The sequence below is a fragment of the Gigantopelta aegis genome, chromosome 14, assembly GCF_016097555.1.
Source record: "Gigantopelta aegis isolate Gae_Host chromosome 14, Gae_host_genome, whole genome shotgun sequence".
NCBI classification, from domain to species: Eukaryota; Metazoa; Mollusca; class Gastropoda; order Neomphalida; family Peltospiridae; genus Gigantopelta; species Gigantopelta aegis.
This window is the reverse complement of record NC_054712.1, coordinates 46,677,656-46,702,418: the sequence shown is the minus strand read 5'-3', so window position 1 is coordinate 46,702,418 and position 24,763 is coordinate 46,677,656. Positions and strand designations below refer to the sequence as shown.

Genomic DNA, 24,763 nt, shown 5'->3' with positions numbered 1-24,763 from the left:
TGCAGCCCAGAATCCGACAGACATTAACGGCGACGAGGACGGCTTGTATTCAACAGAATCTGAAGCTGTTGGGATGTTCGGACCAGACCACCTGCATGAGGGGTGGGGGGTGGGGGGTGGGGGGGGAGGTGCCCTTGTTTGAGGACAGGTAATGTGAAAAGAAAATATCTGTGATTAGATCCTAGCGACAGTTCTGAAATGTATCAATGATTAGGTTGTTAATATAACAAGTCCTTAAATATATTAGGTCCTTGATATGACTTCATGGTTAGGTCCCTCACAATATGCCTGAGTTAGTAAGGCTATAACACTATATGTGATAAGCCAAGTTATTCAATTAATGATCCGAGTCTTTTCAGCTGTTACTGGAATACAGTGTAGCCGATGGAACGCAATTCTGTACTTGGGAAGGGGCATAACTCTTGAGGTTGCGATTACTGTGACTGTGGTGTGTGTAATCAACGTCGTCGCCGTGACGATGCTTGAGCTCTTCAATCTCCGTCAACAGATGATCGTTGGTCTGAACGAGAGACCTGAAATAGTTCACACAGATTAACTTTAAATAACAAAATAGGAAAGGGATGTTTGTTTAATTACATTAAATTATAAATTTTAAAATACAGCTAATTTGTTTTGTAATATAGTTATTGATCCATTATATAACTTATTCATAATATCCATGTCATAAACCATTTGATATTTACCATTATTAACTCAGTTAATAATGTTTTGCTGTAATTTGTTTACAACCAACAAGAATTGTATACCTTAAAGTAACATTTTGATGAGATTTAGTTGAAGTGCATGAAGTCAAACTACATTTGTGCTAATCGCGATGATGTCATATTAATAGTAAGGTGACTTCAGAACTTTGATTTACTGAATATCGAATTAAAATGTTATTTTAGAAGGGTTATAGGATAAATAACTACTCATGTTTTTTAATATGTAAAATATCGGTAGAGCCTTGACAAATACCAATTAACATTATAGCCTAGGTTGATATTTTCCATATTAAAAAACACTTGAGACAAATACTCTATTTTCACATTTGGTCTTGGTCTAAAGAATAAGAGACAAAACCTGTTATCATCACTTAGGCTACTTCTACTAAAAAGGAAGGAAATATTTTATTTAACGACACACTCAACACATTTTATTTACGGTTATATGGCGTCAGGCATATGGTTAAGGACCACACAGATATTGAGAAAGGAAACCCGCTGTCACCACTTCATGTGCTACTCTTTTCGATTAGCAGCAAGGGATCTTTTATATACACCATCCCATAAACAGGATAGTACATACCATGGCCTTTGTTACACCAATTGTGGAGCACTGGCTGGAACGAGAAATAGCTCAATGGGTCCACCGACGGGGATCAATCCTAGACCGACCGCGCATCAGGTGAACGCTTTACCACTGGGCTACGTCCCGCCCCACTTCTACTAAAAACAGCAAGGTATTAGAAAAATAAGTGGCATTATGTACTTGTGACTTTGTTGCAACATGACAGTGACGTCCTGGAGCTGTGCAAACTGTTTGTGACGTATTCGCAGATCTTCAATCTCTCGCTGGAGGGCGTTGTTCTGTCTCTGGAGATCGTCTGACAAAGTACAGAGAAAGGACATGAAACAGTAAACAAACAAATAAAAACACAACCACATACTGGCATCATTACATATTAAAAGGCCTTGCAAATTCCATGACTTTCCACGATTTTTATGAAGCTTAAGCATTAGACAAGAATTCAGGGGAATTAAACGGTTTGGTGCATTGTGATGAACATCAATAGATCCAACTGACATAGGACTTCTATTTTGGTAAAACTTTGACATTAATCTTTAATATCTACACCTTGAACTAATTACCTAGCTGTGTTTGATTGACTAAAGAAATGGATGATGCGGCTGCCCCACTGTGGTAACTTGTCATTGTGTCCTGGTTGTCAATTTTCTTCTGAAGTCGTTTGTTTTCAGCAATGTACTTCTCCAACTGGTCTCGTAGTGTTTCCTGAAATGAGATAGATGAAAAATGTTCAACTTTATATTTAAAGACAGAAATAAAATGGGCACCAAAAATAACGCTAAATTATTAAACAAATTATGTTATAATGATCTTTACAAAACGTTTTTTTTTTTTATCCACTTGTGAACTGAGTAAGGAGTGATTATTATTTTGAAAATAACATTGGGAATAAAAAGCCACAAAACTGTGCAGGTTACGAAAAGCAATAGGCTACTTTTAGTTTTTATTAAAACAAATAATTACAGTGGCATTCATGAAATATGAATAGCAATTGATTTACTATACAATAAATCCACGAAAATTCTCACTTAAGAATTAGCATGTTTCCAAGCATTTTATTTCTTCACATTCTGCTTGGCAAAGACAAAATTTACTTACGATTGATATTTTCAAACAAAATATGCCAAACTACTACCAATAATAGTTTTTTCTAACTGAAACCCTATGGCAATGTTATCTGTACATACGACATCCTGAAAGGCGTTCTGTAGCGAGTTCTTCAGGTAGGTCTCATTGGCGGATGAGCCGTCGATAGTTGCGCGGTGCTGCGAGTCGCGGTCTCTCAGAACGAGGTTCTCCTCCTGGAGGCGTCGGATCTTCTCCTCCAGTTGCTTCATGGTCGGCACGCTCTCACCACTCGACTCAAACTGATCAATCAGGTTCAGCGCCAGTCCTAAATAAAAACATTGCAAATAAATATACAGGACTTCACATACGTTGTTTTTGCTTCCTATTTATTTCACAAGTTTATTTTGCGCAAGAATATATACCACGTGGTATGTGCTTTCGCAAAATAAACGAGTGCAATAAATAGGAAGAGAAAACAACGTATGTGAAGTTCTGTATTTATTACATACCTTCTTTTATGTTTTACAAAAACGGTTTTTAATTTAATGCCATAACAACACTTTGTGTTAAATCTATGATAAAAATTCCTTTCATGGATTCATTTAACGCTAAGAATCATACTCTGCGGCAGCCTTGTGTAATGTTTCAAATACAATATGACGTCATTTGTAAATCATATACATGTATGACGTAAGTAAATAAAAGACACTAATTGCAGTAAAAAGAAAAATGGAATTCCCCATTTAAAAGTTCCGGTCCAGATTGCACATATACATGTATGTGCGATACAGGATAAATTTATTACACGGTTACAAAAGGCCTTTATCACTACAGTAAGATTGAATAGGTATGTAATAAAATATTTTATGGGGAATTTGGGAATATATACTAATCTAGGGTTTAAGCTGGACACCAAAAATTAATAGAAATTTAGCAAATTTTATCACAAATTCTGGAGCGAAATTTAAGTCACATTTCGCTAAACAGAATCATTAAAAAAAATAACTAATCACGTTTTAGCGAATTGGTAATGACATATTTGCCAAATTCAATTTTAAATTGCAATTGGCAATTTGTTGATGGATAGCTTAAACCATGCTATTCATTTTAATATTGGCAGGTAGCAATAATCCGGTTTGATATACAATCGAAAGAAAAATATATATACCGTATATCTTCGCCTATAAGTTGAATTTTTTTCACCCAAAAATTATTTTATAACATTTATAACATTTCACCCAAAAATATTACCGTTTTGGGGATTAGTTTACAAGTTTTATTGTTGAAGTATGCTCTGTATTTATACTCAAATATGTTAATTTGACACATCTATTTTTTATAACCTTTTGTGTTTTTGGCATTAGAACGGTTTTGGTTATACGAAAAGGCGTGCAATCTTGCTTACATGCCAAGACAACAGTCCACTTAGTTAAATTAACAGTCATCACTAATAGTAAAAATGTAAACAATACTAACTACCTGTTGACTGAGTTTATTTTGAAATCTGGTCACTGGCATTAATGGTTGTTCAAACAATGTTTTGTCGGTGATTAACTTCATGAATATTACTGAGCGTTCCCTTAAAATAGACTGATCTCTGCAGTTCACTAGAGCAATAGGGACACACATCATTTGGTACAAAAACCAGTGTACTTTCCAGAGTTATCCTCCTTACGTGTATTAATATGGCGGCAAAATGTGATACTTTCAGTTTTATCGTAGTGATCTGTTGTCAGTGTTTATAAATAAAGTTGTTGTCTGTGCACAAAACCATCTGTATAGTACCATACAGTAACAGTCAAACAGCTTTCACTCTCTACTAAGGGAATATTTCGTTCTGATGCTATGTAATAATGATAGTTTGATTGGAATAGTCTGATTATATTGCGATGTACAAAACGTGAAAACCGAAGTTTGTAAAATAATTTTCTTTTGTTCAAATATTGTACATTATTGTTCTCATGTGCTGAAAATAAGAAATATTTCAATATTTATAAGTTGTTTTTCATGGGTCGACTTATAAACGGGTCAATAAAAAAAATAAGTTTTCAGGGCTTGAAATTAGGGACTCGACTTATAGCCGAGATCGACTTACAGGCGAAGATATACGGTAGTTAAAATAACAGTCATCACTAATAGCTAAAATGTAAACAATACTAACTACCTGTTGCCAGAGTTTATTTTGAAATCTGCTCACTGTCATTAATGGTTGTTCAAACAATGTCTTGTCGGTGATTAACTTCATGAATATTACTGAGCCTTCCCTTAAAATAACTTAGACTGATCTCTGTAGTTCACTAGACCAATAGGGACACACATCATTTGGTACAAAAACCAGTGTACTTTCCAGAGTTATCCTCCTTACATGTATTAATATGGCGGCAAAACATGTGATTAACCGATAATACATGTACTTTCAGTTTTATCGTAGTGATCTGTTGTCAGTGTTTATAAAAAAGTTGTTGTCTGTGCACAAAACCATGCTGTACAGTGCCATACGGTAACAGTCAAACAGCTTTCACTATCTACTAAGGGAATATTTCATTTTGATGCTATCGCAGCTATGTAGTTTGATTGGAATATTGCGATGTACAAAACGTGAAAACCGAAGTTTGTAAAGTAATTTTCTTTTGTTCAAATATTGTACATTATTGTTCTCACGTGCTGAAAATAAGAAATATTTCAATATTTATAAGTTGTTTTTCATGGGTCGACTTATAAACGGGTCAATAAAAAAATAAGTTTTCATGGCTTGAAATTAGGGACTCGACTTATAGCCGAGATCAACTTACAGGCGAAGATATACGGTAAATATAATTTGTTGTAAATTATTTATGTTTTAGCCTTGGTGATAAATTCTACATGTAAGTTGATGTCATTTATCAAGTCTGATGAACTGAGCTAACAGGAAAATTGACCAGCCCTCTACATTACGACCGATTTGGTCGCATGTGCGATCATTTTTTTCATTAGGTGACTAAAACATTTCATATTATCTAGTAGGAACCATCTGGCTCCTAGTTAATGTTGAGGGCTGTAGACAGAAGTTGCAGAGGGAATTCACCTTTAAACTTAGAATGTTTGTGTAAAGACTTCGTTCCGTTCCAGTATCTGTCGACCATGTCGAGCAACTTGACGAGGAAATCTCGGGCACGCGGGTTTCTTTCCAGCCTCGCTTTGATCTCCTCCGCCTCCTGGACCATCTTCGGGTCGGGCTGCAGGTTTTTCGGAATACCCAGCTCCTTTAGGGTTTTTTCAATCTAGAGTGCAACATGAAAAAAGTGACATATAATAAAAACAAGGTTATGTCCAATAGAAACCATGGCATATATTGAAACTGGGTTACTTCTGGTTCCAATAATATATATCTGTTGTAGGGTGTACACTACCAAATCAAATCCCATAGACAACAATAGTAACATGTGGCTAAAACTCCTACCTGCAGCGTATCAATCGACATAAATGCCACGCATATAAATACTACCACCCCTCATCCTTAAAGTGAATCAGAAAAATTGGGGGTCAAGCTGCTCATTTCTGAGATAACAGGTAGCATCTATAACCACCCTAGTTATGCGCAAAATTCAGCACCTTTTTTTACAGGTACCCCATACATGTTTCAAGCACAAGATTACTTGACACAGTGGTACTAGATGAAATAAAATTACATACATTTTGTGTCCAGATGAAACGTCTTTTTTTTTTACAACCAACACACTCACATTTATCACCAATCACAGGACTTGCGGTGTTCACTTCTTTATCAAAAGTTTGGTGCACCTCGAACTTTGACCCAGCCGGAAGTTATTTGGTTTAGTACTACCTATAGGACATTTTGTCTTGCAACTAGAAACAGGGTATTTCCACTGGAAATAATGTGCAACTAAATGGTGCAACATAGCACAACCATATGAGATGGATACTTGATTTAACAACACCTCAGTACATTTTAAAGTACAGCTATTTGGTGTTTAATGCAGGCAATTACAACATGCTTTAGAGAATGGTAACAATATAAAGGCTACTACCAAAAGGTATCAAAAGATATTTTACATGCACTTTGGATTCTTTCCCACAGGCAGGACAGCACATATCTTCACCTTTGGTGTATCAGTCACGAGACACTGGTTAGGATGTGAAAACACTAGTCCACTATGAGTGATTGATCCCACAACCTAGAGCACATCAGTAAGCACTCTACTACTGAACTACATACTATCGCCATCTGAGACAGACAGATAGACATGAAGGAAGGAATATTTTATTTTACAACACCCTCAACACATTTTAATTACGGTTACGTGGAGTCTAAAGTATGGTTACGGAAAACACAGATAGTAATAGTGGAAACCTGCAGCTACCACACAATGGGCTACTCTTTCCAATTAGCAGCAAGGGATTTTTTTGTATTCAGCATCTCACATATAGGAAAGTACATACCACCGTATTTGTTAATCACTGGCTGGAACGCAAAATGGGCACACTGATGGGGATTGATCCTAGACCGACTGCGCATTAGGTGAGCACTTTAACCCAGACAAACGGCAATCAAAGATGAGATAAAACTATAATTAAAATGAACTCACTTCAAAGTCTTGTTTCACTTGCTGACTGTCTGTCCGTCTCTTTGTATATGGTCGGTCTTCTCTGCGTTGATTGTCACTTACTCGCTTCCGGTCCTCTCCGCGTTGACTGTCAGGATACATACGAGGGGGGTCAGGATACGAGTCACGCCCCACAGGAACCTGGCTCGACTCGTGATCACCATCACCTAAAACCAAATATAGAAATTCAGGGATGTGAGAGGGGCTGGAACAAAAAAGCTTACTGCGGCCGGGGTTCAGGGGCTGCTCAAGAGTCCCTGAAGGAAAATTGTTGTTTGCAACCCCTGGAACTGCAAAAAAATGGCATTCAATGCTAACAAATCTAAACTGGTTATAACTTATAACATAAGGCACACATCATAAACTTGAAACCGTGAAAACATGCAAATGAACCTTGTGTGGTCAACAGTATTGAACATCATGTTGTTGTTGTTTTTTTTGATGAAATGGAAAAGCACATTTATGCATTTCCGCATAGCTCTCACATCCCTGGAAATTATACAACAACTGAAATAAAAACCAACAGCCAGTGATACAGAGGAGAGTAAAAACAACAAACGATCCATGCGAACATGGCGACAGGGCTCACACTGGTACAAAGTTTGGTTTAACCAATTTTCAGGTATGTAGAGAATTTCCTTGAAAATTATTAAAATGTGGCTAATTTAAGGAATATTTTATTAGTCAAAGCCTAAATGTTGGAGCCACTTTGTATAAAGATTAGCAATTTGCTAATCTGGCAATGGACAGGGTGAGCCCTGGATGAGCTCAGCTGACAACACTTTAGTCATTCATATTGGCCCAAAACACACTGAAGCTTGGTCCAGCTATTCAAGCTATACAGGTTCTGGTTTTCTGTAGATTGAGATAGTTATTTACCTGCGTCTGGGTGTGGTGTGAAAATGCCCACACTCTTATACTTGGTGTATGCCTGCAATTCATCCTGATACTCCAAATTCGGGTCACACCTACAAATTCAAAATTGAATATTGAAAAAAAAAAAAATTAAGGGGCTGAATTTACAAAGACTGTTTTCCTGTTACACACATTAATTACATACATTTACAATGCTTAAACACCTGCATTTAAGAAAAACAGGCTTCATATTTTCTGCCCAATATCTAACTATAATTTAAAAATGCACCATTTCCCAATGCAAAATACTAACTTAACTGATACTTTATTAAACTTATGTGTTTTCATTATTAACATATGGCCAACTGCCACAATAAAACTAACACACAACAAAGAAAAATACTATTTGAATTACTGTCATGTTAGTTCTCTCATCTAGAGGAGGAAATACAATAAAGAATAATACTATCTGAATTACTGTCACTGATTTGTTTTCTCATCTAGATGAGGAAACACAACAAAGAATAAAACTATCTGAATTACTGTCACTGATTTTTCTCTCATCTAGAGGAGGAAACAAAACAAAGAATAAAACTATTTGAATTACTGTCATTGATTTGTTCTCTCATCTCGAGGAGGAAACACAACAAAGAATAAAACTATTTGATTTACTGTCACTGATTTGTTCTCTCATCTAGAAGAGAAACCACCACAAAGAATTTCACTATTATTTGAATTACTGTTGTTGTCTTGTTCTCTCGTTTCTCTCATATTGAGTAACCGTCACTGCGGGGATATTGGGGTACTTCTTTCTGTAGGCAGCCATTTTCTCATCCGTTTCAAAATCGTCAGCTGCTTGGACAGTGTTTTTTTCAGGCTATGAAAAGAATACAAACAGAAGAGTATGTAATATCTAATTTCAAACTATTTTCATTTATAAATAATGCATACAACTAACAGTTTTGCTTGTAAATCAGAACTACATGTATACGTGTAGATGTGTCACAGTGAATCTATGTATTAATTCTGGTGACCTATGTGTTTGGCTAGGTCTACAAAACCATTTTATTTAAGATGTAGAATGTGTTTTTCTCCCATCTCTAGCCATGCAAGACAGACCTATGCCATGACATCAGCCCATGCGAAATAAATCTGTCTTGCATGGGCTATGACGTCGCTGAATTTAACATGGGGAGTATTACGGCGTTGGTAATATATGATGTCATATCAATGCCAGTTGGTTAGTTTTAGATTGATATTTTGTTATTAAAACCTTCATTATAAAAGCTATCTTGTTAATTTGTAGTGTTGAATTATATTAATAATGAAACAGATGCGGCAAGTGTAGTTTATTTATGATAAAACGGTCAAATAAAGATGTTACTTTTTCAGCCATCTTTGTTTGTTCGTGTAAAATAATGGTTTATTTATCGAATGGATGGGAGAAAAAGACTCCATCATATACGGTCATGTGGGATAGAAAAAGTACACCCTCGGTGGTGGAAATTTCGACCCAGGATGAGGCTTGCCAAGTCCCAGGGTCGGGTGTACTTTTTCTATCCCACATAACTGCATATGATGGAGTCTATTAATACAGCATCTGTAATCAACTCGTAGTTTATAAAATTATTTCTGGAATGTCTTGTGCAGAGATACGACTGGTAACACAAATAGTTTTGACTGAATAGTACAACATACCTGCTCAGGCTCATCCTGTAACTGTGTCAGTTTGTCGGAGCTCAGAGTTTTCAGAGCTGAAATCAAAATAATGTTATTCAAATGATTTGGCCCCAACAAATGTTCGTATCTCCTAAATTCAAGGGCCATAACTCTGTGAAAAATGGGTAAATTGCAATAAAAGATTTGATCTGTAACAGTACATGATAAAGCTACACACAAATGTCAGCTCAATATCTCAAGGCATTATAAAAAAACCCCACAGGAAAACCATATGTGGGACAGACAGAAGGATGGATACATGTATGAAAACTATTTTCTCCCATCCATAGCAATGCAAGACAGATTCATTCTATGACGTCAGCCCATATGGAATAAATTGGTTTTGCATGGGCTATGATGTCATTGCATTTAACATGGGGAGTAGTCGTTGGTAATATATGACTTGGTGATCCTAGGTCATCAAACAATAGTTTTAGGTCAATATTTTGTTACTAAAACCATCATTATAAAAGCTATCTTGCTAATTTGCAGTGTTAAATAGTATTTAACACATAAAACAGATGTGGAAAATATGATGGTGTAGTTTATTTATGATAAAATGATCAAACAAAGAAGTTACTTTTTCATCCATCTTTGTCTGTTCATGTAAAAATAATAGTTTATTTATTGAATGGAAGAGACAAAAAGACCCCATCTTATGCAGTCATGTGGGATAGCACAAATACACCCGAGGTTCTGGACATTTTGAAGCGGGATGGGGCTTGCCGAGTCCCAGGGTCGAAATACTTGGACTGATAGGGGACTAGTAAGCAAAATATAGTAACTGTATATAACATGATTTTTTTTTCTGCTAACCATCGAGTGTATAATCTTCGGACTTGGATTCCCGCGCTGCTGACCCGGTCAGTGGGCGGGGCTTAGTGAGATCTCCGCCTGACTGGGCAATCAGGTCAAGGACAGCCACGTCGTCATCGTCAAGAGCTATAGAAAAACAAGACATGATATTAAACCTCTGTAGAAATTATTAACAATAAATGACTTAGAACCATCACTCTAATTTGTTGGCATAGTTCACTGATCAGACCAATGAAAATTACGATAATTATCATTACTCTGAAAATTGCGACAATGATCGTTTCGATTTTATGTCACTCATGCAAATGTAATTCAGCAGAACATATTTTTTGTTAGCGTATTAAATTTTGGATGTCATTTACATGGACATAACAGGTTATGCAACAACAAAAAAGTGGGTTAACTTTAATTTATTATTGCTTTACCCATAAATTGGTTACACAAATGTTCAATTCTCAGTTAAAAGTTTGTTTTTGTTTAACGACACCACTAGAGCACATTGATTTATGTAATGCTGGGTAGTATTACATCATTGACAATTATAACTTCAGTAACTTGTTGAAACAAATCAAACTCCGTATCATCAGGGAACATTTCCGTTTGTAAATTTTTATTAGCAACAAATCTTAATCAATGTGAAAACTGATTAGTTATTATTAGTTTACTTTTCTTCTTCGTTCAAATTTGGGCGGGACGTAACCCAGTGGTAAAGCGTTCGCTTGATGCGCAGTCAGTTTGTGATCGATCCCTGTCGGTGGACCCATTGGGCTATTTCTCGCTTCAGCCAGTGCACCATGACTGGTATATCAAAGCTGTGGTATGTGTTATCCTGTATGTGAGATGCTGCATATAAAAGATCCCTTGCTGCTAATTGAAAAGAGTAGCCTATTAAGTGGCGACAGCGAGTTTCCTCTCTCAATATCTGTGTGGTCCTTAGCCATATGTCCAACGCCATATAATTGTAAATAAAATGTGTTGAGTACATTGTTAAATAAAACATTGCCTTTGTTCAAGTTTGTGAAAATTGTCTCATAACAGATATTCCGATCTGAGTGATGAATTGGGCGGCTGTTTGCAGGTCCTCCCTGGATCCCCAGAGCTTCTGATGTAGTTCTGTTCCATGTGGCCAGAAGTGGCTTCTCTTCGAGTTGTCAGGGTTTCTGCCAGAGGGTAAAGCAGGTATGGTGCCATACCCAGATTTTTTTACAGATGTTTTTTTTAAAGTTAAAGCCGCACACCCTAGTTCCATCCAGCGAAAATAAATTATAATTTGGTTAATCTACAAACCTGTAACACACTTAGATCACGTTTTTATCAAATGGAGTGAAAAAGCAGGATTTATATCGATAAATACCATGGGAATCCCCATGTCCCAATTGCTTGAAATAATTTTGTATTCTGATGTCACCGGTAGATGTCGCTCGAAGCACAACAATGCCTACGTCACGACAAATTTCACAGAGTGCGCACAGACTTTGGGTGCGTTTTTTTTCACCTCTCCTGGACATGTTCCAACTGTTCTGTCCTGGTTGTATCTCCTCTCCAGATATCGTAAGACTTAGCAAAATTATTGGTTTTAAGGGTTTGTAACGTTTTGTATTGAGACACTTACTTGTCTGAACTTTATTGTTACTGAAAATGTTCACGAACTGTGAAGAAAAATCTCACAAATGAACAACAAATCGGATGTTGATTGCGCGAACCGTGCACGAGAAAACAAACCGAACCAAAATGATAACGGTCACGTGGTATACCAACGTCTGTGACATTGAAATGGAAATATTCCGTCTAAAAATAGATTAGACCATGTCTGCTCAACGTTTTTTTCTCAAATGTGCGTTCGTTTTTAAGAAATAAGAAAAATGCATTTTGTGGTATTACAAAAACCAGGATTACCAGGATTACCACAAAACACTTCAGGTGAATGGAAATGTATATTCTAAATAATTAACGGTAAGTAAAGTGCAATTTTATTTGTGAAAAAATTGGTTTAATAGCGAAAAACAACGCCGTAATGGTTAACAACTAGCCGTAACTAGGGTGTGTCCCTTTAACTTTTTAACAAAATTAATTACTCTTATCATTAATGTATGATTTTCTTAACCATAACCCTAAACTTAACCCATTTTCTTTCTAGTCGAGGTTCCCCATACCCCACTGATTGTAATTGCCATCAATTCCATAGCGCCATACCCAAAAATTTCTTTCTGGCAGAAACACTGGTTGTGTAGTGGATGTTGTTGTAGGATATATTTTACTTTTCAAAATTCAGTAGCAATCTCGAAGCATGCAGCGCTCATTCTGTCCGTTGCCAAATTAGGCGACTGCTACTTTTTGTACAAAGTGGCTACAACATTTAGTGTTTGACTAATAAAATATTCATTAAATTAACCACACTTCAATACTTTTCAACGAAATACTCCAGATATCTGAAAATTGGGTAAACTAAAATCCATTACAGAGTGAGTTCTGAGCATGCATACCAAATTGTTGTTTGTTTGTTGTTGTTTTTTAATTATTTAACGATGCACTCAATACATTTTATTTACGGTTATATGGTGTCGGACATATGGTTAAGAACCACACAGATATTGACAGGAAAACCACTGTCGCCACTTCATGGGCTACTCTTTTCGTTTAAGGAAGGAAATGTTTTATTTAATGACACACTCAACACATTTTATTTATGGTTATATGGCGTCAGACATATGATTAAGAACCACAAAGATATTGAGAGAGGAAACCTGCTGTCGCCACTTCATGGGCTACTCTTTTCGATTAGCAGCAAGGGATCTTTTATATGCACCATCCAACAGACAGGGTAGTACATACCACGGCCGTTGATATGCCAGTCATGGTGCACTGGCTGGCACGAGAAATAGCCCAATGGGCCTACCAATGGGCATACCAAATTGAAACACGTCACAGAACCAAATGTTCCCAGATCATTGCTGTCCAAAACCAGATGAGATGATCCCAAATTACTATAAGAACAGGTTTCTCCCAACTCACCGGTGACTCCTTTCTGCATTCTGTTGACAAGTTCTACGCGAGGGTTGGGTGGTCTCTTGGGCGGGTCTGTCGACCGGGGGGTTTCCGTCATCTCACTCGCCTGACCCGAACTGAAGTGAATCAGCGCTGCCTGTCTCTCTCTGTCACGGACACTTCGGTCATCTATATGTCAGTAAACACAGAATACATACAAATAGTAAACACACAACAGATTACTCTGTAATGGAGAATACACGGTTAACTGTCGATTCTTGAAATATAACACACAAGCCCCGAGTGGGTTATTTTTTAAGAATCAACAGTTAACCGTGTATGCTCCAACTTAATCCATAATTCATTTAAAAATATTACGTGACTGCTAAATTAACTTCTATTTGATCTTTTTTAATGAAAATATTGGTTAAAATGGCAAAGAATATTTACAAAACTAATAACCCAAAATGGTAGGATCCTTTCGGACCTAACCTTAACGATTCGGTCAAGAAAACCTCAGTGGATAGCTGGCATTAAGTGTGATGCATGTGCTAAACGTGTAACCTGTGATTTCCGATTTAGATTCTGACAATCTTTGTTGTGTTCCACCAGAATACACTAGTATCAGGTTTATAAGGCTTAAATTACATGTTCATTTGATGATGCAGATGCTTGGCCTCGTGGGCTAATGCGTTGTACTTGTTTACAATGTATAAGTTCTGTCGGTAGTGGGTTTGAATTCCTGTCCCGGACTCATAAAAAGTTCAAATTGCATGGTTTCACAGGTGTTGATTCTTGAAAAATAATCTATACCTTGAACAATAGTGAGAAGTCACAGATATGGATTAAGGGCATTTATAAGGTGTTTTATGAGCCTGATAAGGTTATCATACCTAATTTTTGTAGACTGGGCAGCATGTGAATGAGGTAGAGTCTGGAGTCAGGTTCACTGCGGGTTATCGGGTTCAGTCGCAAATCTAACTCTTTCAGGTTTGGGTTGTGGCGGAGTCGTTTCAACTCATCTAGACTGTCGATGTTATTGTAGTAGCTAGCAAATGTCAAGGTTATTAAAGACAAATGGTTTTTGTATTAATCAACAGATTTTTGTACTATGTACAATGGAAAGAAACAAAAACAAACAGATTTACTAGGAACAAAAGTGATGTCAATCCACAAGTTACAGTAGAAGACACAACAAAGTCACCCAACCAACTAAAGTTGGTTTCTATAATTTTTAACCTTTAGGATACTGCAATCGAGATATCTTGCCTGACATTTCAACTATATACCATAATGCAGCTTATTAATCAATTCATATTTCGTACCATTTTGAAAATGGCAATGGCCAGAAATAATAACAGAACCACAGGATTATTAATCATAGTTTGTTGAGAGAAAAAAAAATGTGATCAGCAAAACTTAAGAGAGTTTTTGCTTAATTTTAAATAACATTAACTGCTCTAAAATATCAAAACAGAAAAATCCATGAAAATAATATCTACCCTTTCAAATATTCAGGGCTAGCTCTGGATCAGCAGAATATTTCGCCAAATTATCTGTTAAACTTAAAAAATTGCAAAAACCCAGTTATTTTGTAACAAAATATCAATTATTACTTAAAATTATTTCTCCAAATTATCTGTTAAACTTAAAAAATTGCAAAAACCCAGTTATTTTGTAACAAAATATCAATTATTACATAAAATTATTTCTCCAAATTATCTGTTAAACTTAAAAAATTGCAAAAACCCAGTTATTTGGTATTAAAATATCAATTATTACATAAAATTATTTCTCCAAATTATCTGTTAAACTTAAAAAATTGCAAAAACCCAGCTATTTTGTATCAAAATATAAATTATTACATAAAATTATTTCTCCAAATTATCTGTTAAACTTAAAAAATTGCAAAAACTCAGTTATTTTGTATCAAAATATCAATTATTACATAAAATTATTTCGCCATATTAAAGTAAAATTCACCAATGGCGAATTTGACGAGTGCCATAGCTAGCCCTGAATATGAACAATATTTTATGTATTTAATGTTACTAAGGTTTTTTGTCAAATCTGAATCCAACCATCTAAAATCGTTTGAAACTTCCAGCTGACCAACCACACCTAGTTGTCTTTATAGATGGTTTGTGTACTGCAATTATCTTGCATAAGACAATAACCTAACCTGCAATAAAAATCACAACACACAGCAAACTGGCATAAACAAAAAATAAGTCCTCAAGGATACAGATTTAGAGTCTCCAACAGCTTCAGTGTTTCCAGACCCTGTGAAATACATAAAAACAATTCAGTTATATGTGTGTGTGTGTATATATATATATATATATATATATATATATATATATATATATATATATATATATATATTGTATCATGCCAGGGACCTAATATTTATCCAATTTAGACCCGGGTCCAAAGTCACTAAACTCTCGCAACTTTGCCATCTCGCAAGTGCAATGCTAAAAGACTTGCAAAGAGGATGCTTTGATGTCTAGCAGAGCCTAAGAGAGCTATGTGAATTAGGCCCCAGATCTGGTGTTTTGAGGATCGCATTTTAGAATTTACAAAATTCAGGACAATGAAACATGGCCGGTTTTGACAAGATTCTGGTTTGTTCAGGGTCCGGTTTAGACCGGTTTCACTGTATAACACGTGAAAACCCCAGAAATATAAAAGTGTAGCATCATACTTACAAACTCCATATTTCACTCTTTTTACAATTATTGGTGAAAAGTAACTACAAATTAATCAATCCCATAGAATCTTAGCAAAAATAATTTGATAAAATCGGAATTATAATATGCTTGTAAACTCATAAAAGTCATGCTCAATTACTGTGGTGCCATTAAACTACATTACTGTGGTACCACTAAACTACATTACTGTGGTACCACAAAACTGTACATAGTACCACTAAACTACATTACTGTGGTACCACAAAACTGTACATAGTACCACTAAACTACATTACTGTGGTACCACAAAACTGTACATAGTACCACTAAACTACATTACTGTGGTACCACAAAACTGTACATAGTACCACTAAACTACATTACTGTGGTGCCACTAAACTACATTACTGTGGTACCACAAAACTGTACATAGTACCACTAAACTACATTACTGTGGTACCACTAAACTACATTATTGTGGTACCACTAAACTGTACATAGTACCACTAAACTACATTACTGTGGTACCACTAAACTACATTACTGTGGTGCCACTAAACTACATTACTGTGGTACCACAAAACTACATTATTGTGGTACCACTAAACTGTACATAGTACCACTAAACTACATTACTGTGGTACCACTAAACTACATTACTGTGGTGCCACTAAACTACATTACTGTGGTACCACAAAACTACATTACTGTGGTGCCACTAAACTACATTACTGTGGTACCACAAAACTGTACATAGTACCACTAAACTACATTATTGTGGTACCACTAAACTACATTATTGTGGTGCCACTAAACTACATTACTGTGGTACCACTAAACTACATTACTGTGGTGCCACTAAACTACATTATTGTGGTACCACTAAACTACATTACTGTGGTACCACTAAACTACATTACTGTGGTGCCACTAAACTACATTACTGTGGTACCACAAAACTGTACATAGTACCACTAAACTACATTATTGTGGTACCACTAAACTACATTACTGTGGTACCACTAAACTACATTACTGTGGTACCACAAAACTACATTACTGTGGTACCACAAAACTGTACATAGTACCACTAAACTACATTATTGTGGTACCACTAAACTACATTACTGTGGTGCCACTAAACTACATTATTGTGGTACCACTAAACTACATTACTGTGGTGCCACTAAACTACATTATTGTGGTACCACTAAACTACATTACTGTGGTGCCACTAAACTACATTACTGTGGTACCACAAAACTGTACATAGTACCACTAAACTACATTATTGTGGTACCACTAAACTACATTACTGTGGTGCCACTAAACTACATTACTGTGGTACCACAAAACTGTACATAGTACCACTAAACTACATTATTGTGGTACCACTAAACTACATTACTGTGGTGCCACTAAACTACATTACTGTGGTACCACAAAACTACATTACTGTGGTACCACAAAACTGTACATAGTACCACTAAACTACATTATTGTGGTACCACTAAACTACATTACTGTGGTACCACTAAACTACATTACTGTGGTACCACTAAACTACATTATTGTGGTACCACTAAACTACATTACTGTAGTGCCACTAAACTACATTATTGTGGTACCACTAAACTACATTACTGTGGTACCACTCAACTACATTACTGTGGTACCACAAAACTGTACATAGTACCACTAAACTACATTACTGTGGTGCCACTAAACTACATTACTGTGGTACCACAAAACTGTACATAGTACCACTAAACTACATTATTGTGGTACCACTAAACTACATTACTGTGGTGCCACTAAACTACATTACTGTGGTACCACTAAACTACATTACTGTGGTACCACAAAACTACATTACTGTGGTACCACTAAACTACATTACTGTGGTGCCACTAAACTACATTACTGTGGTGCCACTAAACTACATTATTGTGGTGCCACTAAACTACATTATTGTGGTACCACTAAACTACATTACTGTGGTGCCACTAAACTACATTATTGTGGTACCACAAAACTGTACATAGTACCACTAAACTACATTACTGTGGTACCACTAAACTACATTATTGTGGTGCCACTAAACTACATTACTGTGGTGCCACTAAACTACATTACTGTGGTGCCACTAAACTACATTATTGTGGTGCCACTAAACTACATTATTGTGGTACCACTAAACTACATTACTGTGGTACCACTAAACTACATTACTGTGGTACCACAAAACTGTACATAGTACCACTAAACTACATTACTGTGGTACCACTAAACTACATTATTGTGGTGCCACTAAACTACATTACTGTGGTACCACAAAACTACATTACTGTGGTACCACAAAACTGTACATAGTACCACTAAACTACATTATTGTGGTACCACTAAACTACATTACTGTGGTGCCACTAAACTACATTACTGTGGTGCCACTAAACTACATTATTGTGGTACCACTAAACTACATTACTGTGGTGCCACTAAACTATATTATTGTGGTACCACAAAACTGTACATAGTACCACTAAACTACATTACTGTGGTACCACTAAACTACATTATTGTGGTACCACTAAACTACATTACTGTGGTGCCACTAAACTACATTACTGTGGTACCACTAAACTACATTACTGTGGTGCCACTAAACTACATTATTGTGGTACCACTAAACTACATTACTGTGGTGCCACTAAACTACATTATTGTGGTACCACTAAACTACATTACTGTGGTACCACTAAACTACATTACTGTGGTACCACAAAACTGTACATAGTACCACTAAACTACATTACTGTGGTACCACTAAACTACATTATTGTGGTGCCACTAAACTACATTACTGTGGTACCACAAAACTGTACATAGTACCACTAAACTACATTACTGTGGTACCACTAAACTACATTACTGTGGTGCCACTAAACTACATTATTGTGGTACCACTAAACTACATTACTGTGGTACCACTAAACTACATTACTGTGGTACCACAAAACTGTACATAGTACCACTAAACTACATTATTGTGGTGCCACTAAACTACATTACTGTGGTGCCACTAAACTACATTACTGTGGTGCCACTAAACTACATTATTGTGGTACCACTAAACTACATTACTGTGGTGGTACCACAAAACTGTACATAGTACCACTAAACTACATTACTGTGGTACCACTAAACTACATTATTGTGGTGCCACTAAACTACATTACTGTGGTACCACAAAACTGTACATAGTACCACTAAACTACATTACTGTGGTACCACTAAACTACATTACTGTGGTGCCACTAAACTACATTATTGTGGTACCACTAAACTACATTACTGTGGTACCACTAAACTACATTACTGTGGTACCACAAAACTGTACATAGTACCACTAAACTACATTATTGTGGTGCCACTAAACTACATTACTGTGGTGCCACTAAACTACATTACTGTGGTACCACTAAACTACATTACTGTGGTACCATTAAACTACATTACTGTGGTACCACTAAACTACATTACTGTGGTGCCACTAAACTACATTACTGTGGTACCACAAAACTGTACATAGTACCACTAAACTACATTATTGTGGTACCACTAAACTACATTACTGTGGTACCACTAAACTGTACATAGTACCACTAAACTACATTACTGTGGTACCACTAAACTACATTACTGTGGTACCACAAAACTGTACATAGTACCACTAAACTACATTACTGTGGTACCACTAAAGTACATTACTGTGGTACCACAAAACTGTACATAGTACCACTAAACTACATTACTGTGGTACCACTAAACTACATTACTGTGGTGCCACTAAACTACATTACTGTGGTACCACAAAACTGTACATAGTACCACTAAACTACATTATTGTGGTACCACTAAACTACATTACTGTGGTGCCACTAAACTACATTACTGTGGTACCACTAAACTACATTATTGTGGTACCACTAAACTACATTACTGTGGTGCCACTAAACTACATTACTGTGGTACCACTAAACTACATTACTGTGGTACCACTAAACTACATTACTGTGGTACCACAAAACTGTACATAGTACCACTAAACTACATTACTGTGGTACCACTAAACTACATTACTGTGGTGCCACTAAACTACATTACTGTGGTACCACAAAACTGTACATAGTACCACTAAACTACATTATTGTGGTGCCACTAAACTACATTACTGTGGTGCCACTAAACTACATTACTGTGGTGCCACTAAACTACATTACTGTGGTGCCACTAAACTACATTACTGTGGTACCATTAAACTACATTACTGTGGTACCACTAAACTACATTACTGTGGTGCCACTAAACTACATTACTGTGGTACCACAAAACTGTACATAGTACCACTAAACTACATTATTGTGGTACCACTAAACTACATTACTGTGGTGCCACTAAACTGTACATAGTACCACTAAACTACATTACTGTGGTACCACTAAACTACATTACTGTGGTACCACAAAACTGTACATAGTACCACTAAACTACATTACTGTGGTACCACTAAACTACATTACTGTGGTGCCACTAAACTACATTACTGTGGTACCACAAAACTGTACATAGTACCACTAAACTACATTATTGTGGTACCACTAAACTACATTACTGTGGTGCCACTAAACTACATTACTGTGGTACCACTAAACTACATTATTGTGGTACCACTAAACTACATTACTGTGGTGCCACTAAACTACATTACTGTGGTACCACTAAACTACATTACTGTGGTACCACTAAACTACATTACTGTGGTACCACAAAACTGTACATAGTACCACTAAACTACATTACTGTGGTACCACTAAACTACATTACTGTGGTGCCACTAAACTACATTACTGTGGTACCACAAAACTGTACATAGTACCACTAAACTACATTACTGTGGTACCACTAAACTACATTATTGTGGTACCACTAAACTACATTACTGTGGTACATTATTGTGGTACCACAAAACTACATTACTGTGGTACCACTAAACTACATTATTGTGGTACCACTAAACTACATTACTGTGGTGCCACTAAACTACATTACTGTGGTACCACAAAACTGTACATAGTACCACTAAACTACATTATTGTGGTACCACTAAACTACATTACTGTGGTGCCACTAAACTACATTATTGTGGTACCACTAAACTACATTACTGTGGTACCACTAAACTGTACATAGTACCACTAAACTACATTATTGTGGTACCACTAAACTACATTACTGTGGTGCCACTAAACTACATTACTGTGGTGCCACTAAACTACATTACTGTGGTGCCACAAAACTGTACATAGTACCACTAAACTACATTACTGTGGTACCACAAAACTGTACATAGTACCAGTAAACTAACCTCTAGACTGACAAGACTATTCCGTGACAAATCAAGATTCTTGAGACGTGTAAATTTTCGCAATGAGGTTCCAAGGGAGACAACCTTCTCATGGAATGTTCCTGGCAAAGACACTGATTTGACATCCTCTGAAAACAAAATGTAAAACTAGTTAATCATGATGAAGCAGGCTTGGCAATTATATAAATATATAAACAATGAAGAAAGAAATAAGTAAGAATACTTTCTTTTTCAAAACATTTTGAAAGGAGGTTTTATTTTATATTTTAAAATGGTGAATACATGCATACTATTACTTTTTTTTATTACTATATATATAGAATACTAAACGAGCTTGCCTGTCATACCATTTTTATGAAATGAGTGAACAGTTTTGGTATCTAAAGAGTGAAAGGAACTGTTCATGAGTTTCATAAAAATGGTATGACAGGAAAGCTAGTTAATATTTTATTTATTACAAACCAACTGCAAACAAGCTGCAATGCAGAAGTAGGCAGATGTTGAGACATACTACATGTTATTTTTTTACGAATTGGGTCAGCAAGTGATCGATGTCATGCTCATGTTACGCCAATATGTCACTAGTTAGATATTGAGTAATTGTTATGACATGAGCAATATCTTACACTGGTCTAACACTGTGTATCAGTGTGTAATACAAGGCAAGAACTTCATAACAGGATGACTTTTTTCAATATTTGATGTTGTTAAATAATTTTCATGACAAAATACAATTTTGACAAATTTTCTCCAATGCCAAGGTTACATGCAGTTCTTGAAGAGTGATGGTGGTCATGACTGGATCACAAATTAAAAATATGTAATTAAAAACACATCTTGGAAAGAGACTTATCAGATGTACAGAAAGGAATGCTCATTGACATTTTTGTTTGTGTTACCAAACTGAATATATATGAGTATAACTATAAAGCCACATACAAAACGTTGGTGAGCATCTGACCACCCACCTGAAAAGGCCCTACCAAAGATGCTTTTCCCATGTATATTTTGAAGTTGTGGACCACTGCTCGAATTTAACGTCAGCCATGTTCCAATAATCGGAAAATTAAAGTTTTACTGTCAAACTTGTTGTGCCTTGTTTTGCTTGTTAGTCAGTAATACATACATCTACAAATCTACTTGTCCACCAATATTTTCACTTGTTCAAATAAATCAATGGAATGTTTTATTTAAGTACAAGGATGATGTTTGTGATTGCTCAAAATGAAACTACATTGAAAATGTTTACTTGTCCACTGGACAACCACTAAGGTGCATTTTGTTTGTCCAAGCAGATTTTTACTTGTCAGGACAAATGCTTATTTCAAACGCTGTTAGTAATGAGCCATCATGTGACTCCTATATTTTTCAATTAGCCATCACAGCAGCAAGGGATTTTTAATATGCACTTTCCCACTGCACATACCACAACCTTTGATATACCAGTCATGATGCACAAAAAAAAATCAAAGAATGGGTCCACTTAGGTGATTCGATCTTATGATGCAAGCACCTCATTCGAGGTCCCTCCCTTGGCCCTTTAGATGTTAAGAGTGTCCTTCTAATTGACAATCTAATTAAAATTAGCTCCACTATTACATGTGGATCTAACAGCAGCCCGTTGGAGCTCATGTCCAGTTGACCTTTCATTCCACCAATCAAAACCTTACTTGCAAAATCATGCCTGTGATTTGAAAAGAATTTGAAAACATTCGGGATTATGCTGAGGGTATACGAAATGATTCGGGTGAATTACGAAATATGCCGGAAACTAATTTCAATATAAAATGTATATAAAATTTGTTTCAAGACAAAAAAAAACTGTGATGGTACAGCCATAAAATCTGTTTATACTAGTATACAATCCAGAGTTTATTACTGCCCTTTCCCCCCTGTTTTTTCAATGTTGAAATAGATCAACAAGTTCATCTATTGCATAAATAGTCTCGCCCTATATTTTTAGAATTTGTATGCTCCCGAATAACGCTATAAAAGGCGAAGTGTAATTGGTCGATATTTAAATTGTTATTTTTAGATGAAATGTCACCAGGACATGGGAGTCCACACAATGCTGTTAGATCTACTGGTAGACCAGTAGAGCTAATGTTAATCAGATTGTCTAATTGAATATAAATCATACTGATAGTAATATCTTTATGAATTTAAAGATTTTATTTTTCAACAATTTCCATGATATCATTTCAATTATTTGAGTAACGTCCATATGACTAAAATAGGAGAGGTAAGGTCCCGCAGAAGCTGCTGTAAGTTTTTTCGCGAGTAGGCTACCCACATGCCATATTCGTGACGTCACACCGGAAACTTGTTTAGACTTGACCACAGAAACAGATCAAAACAAATCAAACGCCCGCTTCATTCACATAAATGTAATTTTGATTATTTAATGAACTACAGAAAACAACAATATTTATTATGTTTATCGAAAGCTGTGTGCACATCAACATGCATTTAATACATTTGAAGAATATGTTCACTTACCCAAGTTATCATGTGTTAAATTTACTCGATTTCGAAGCAACTCTTCTGTCATAATAAGCGCCATGGTTGATTGGTTGGTTAATCTTTCCTCCGCTTTTTGTGTGACGCACCGTAGATATTGCATAGTGTCGACTGGTTTGGGAATAATAATAATAATAATAATAATAATAATAATAATAATAATAATAATAATCAAAACGACAGTCTGGTTCAAGAACAAGGTCATATATGATTTTCAAATTATGTGCAAAATTTTATATTTTTAAAACATATATGATATTTAAAGCTACAATCTCACCTCCCCTTGAAAACACCAACACTTTACGCTCGTGAAGATTAATACGACAAAAATGTCGGCATATTTTTAATACTTTGTGACAGTTCAAAATTTGACAGTAGAAAGGGTCACGTTCTGAACATTAAAGTTACATTATTTGGTTACCATATTATAACATCATGTACAAATGTGAAATACAAGCTCAAATGCACTTTTAAAAAAGTCGTGTGTTCGCTATGAACGGATATCGTCAAACGTATACGCTTGATTCGTCGCCTGTGCCGCCATAGCTCGGCAAAGCACAAACGACAGCCTGTTGTCAGTTTCAGTTAACACGTGCGTTTGCCGATTTAAAATTGTAGGGTTCGTCTCAAAAATTTAAAAGAGAAATCTTGCGGTGTACGAAGAACGTTCGGTTGAGGATACGGTACTAGGGTCTTTAGTTAAAATCGCTTTGATCTTGACAACATATTATCAACAGTCGTACCTCCCTATTTCAGAATTGATATTT

General features: G+C 36.0%; 1 protein-coding gene across 1 annotated transcript; it reads right to left on the bottom strand.

The window, feature by feature from the left end:
• Positions 1-119: 119 nt before the first annotated feature.
• Positions 120-24,039, bottom strand: LOC121388809 (centrosomal protein of 72 kDa-like). The gene is made up of 15 exons (XM_041520314.1): positions 23,976-24,039; positions 21,477-21,604; positions 15,601-15,638; positions 14,249-14,403; positions 13,383-13,544; positions 10,371-10,496; positions 9,534-9,589; positions 8,576-8,712; positions 7,860-7,948; positions 6,963-7,147; positions 5,441-5,636; positions 2,496-2,701; positions 1,872-2,013; positions 1,492-1,606; positions 120-533 (listed from the first exon to the last, which is right to left on the bottom strand). The coding sequence occupies exons 1-15, from the start codon at positions 24,037-24,039 to the stop codon at positions 356-358; spliced, it is 1,977 nt and encodes a 658-aa protein (XP_041376248.1). The 3' UTR covers positions 120-355.
• Positions 24,040-24,763: the final 724 nt, after the last annotated feature.

What these genes read in the sequence shown, in the direction of transcription:
- LOC121388809 (XM_041520314.1), bottom strand. Translation starts at nt 24,039, where the DNA reads ATGGCGCTTATTATGACAGAAGAGTTGCTTCGAAATCGAGTAAATTTA. An exon ending in TTTAACACATGATAACTTGG is followed by an intron (nt 21,605 to 23,975) that starts GTAAGTGAACAT and finishes TTTTGTTTTCAG; the next exon opens with AGGATGTCAAATCAGTGTCT. An exon ending in ATGTTGCAACAAAGTCACAA is followed by an intron (nt 534 to 1,491) that starts GTACATAATGCC and finishes GAACTATTTCAG; the next exon opens with GTCTCTCGTTCAGACCAACG.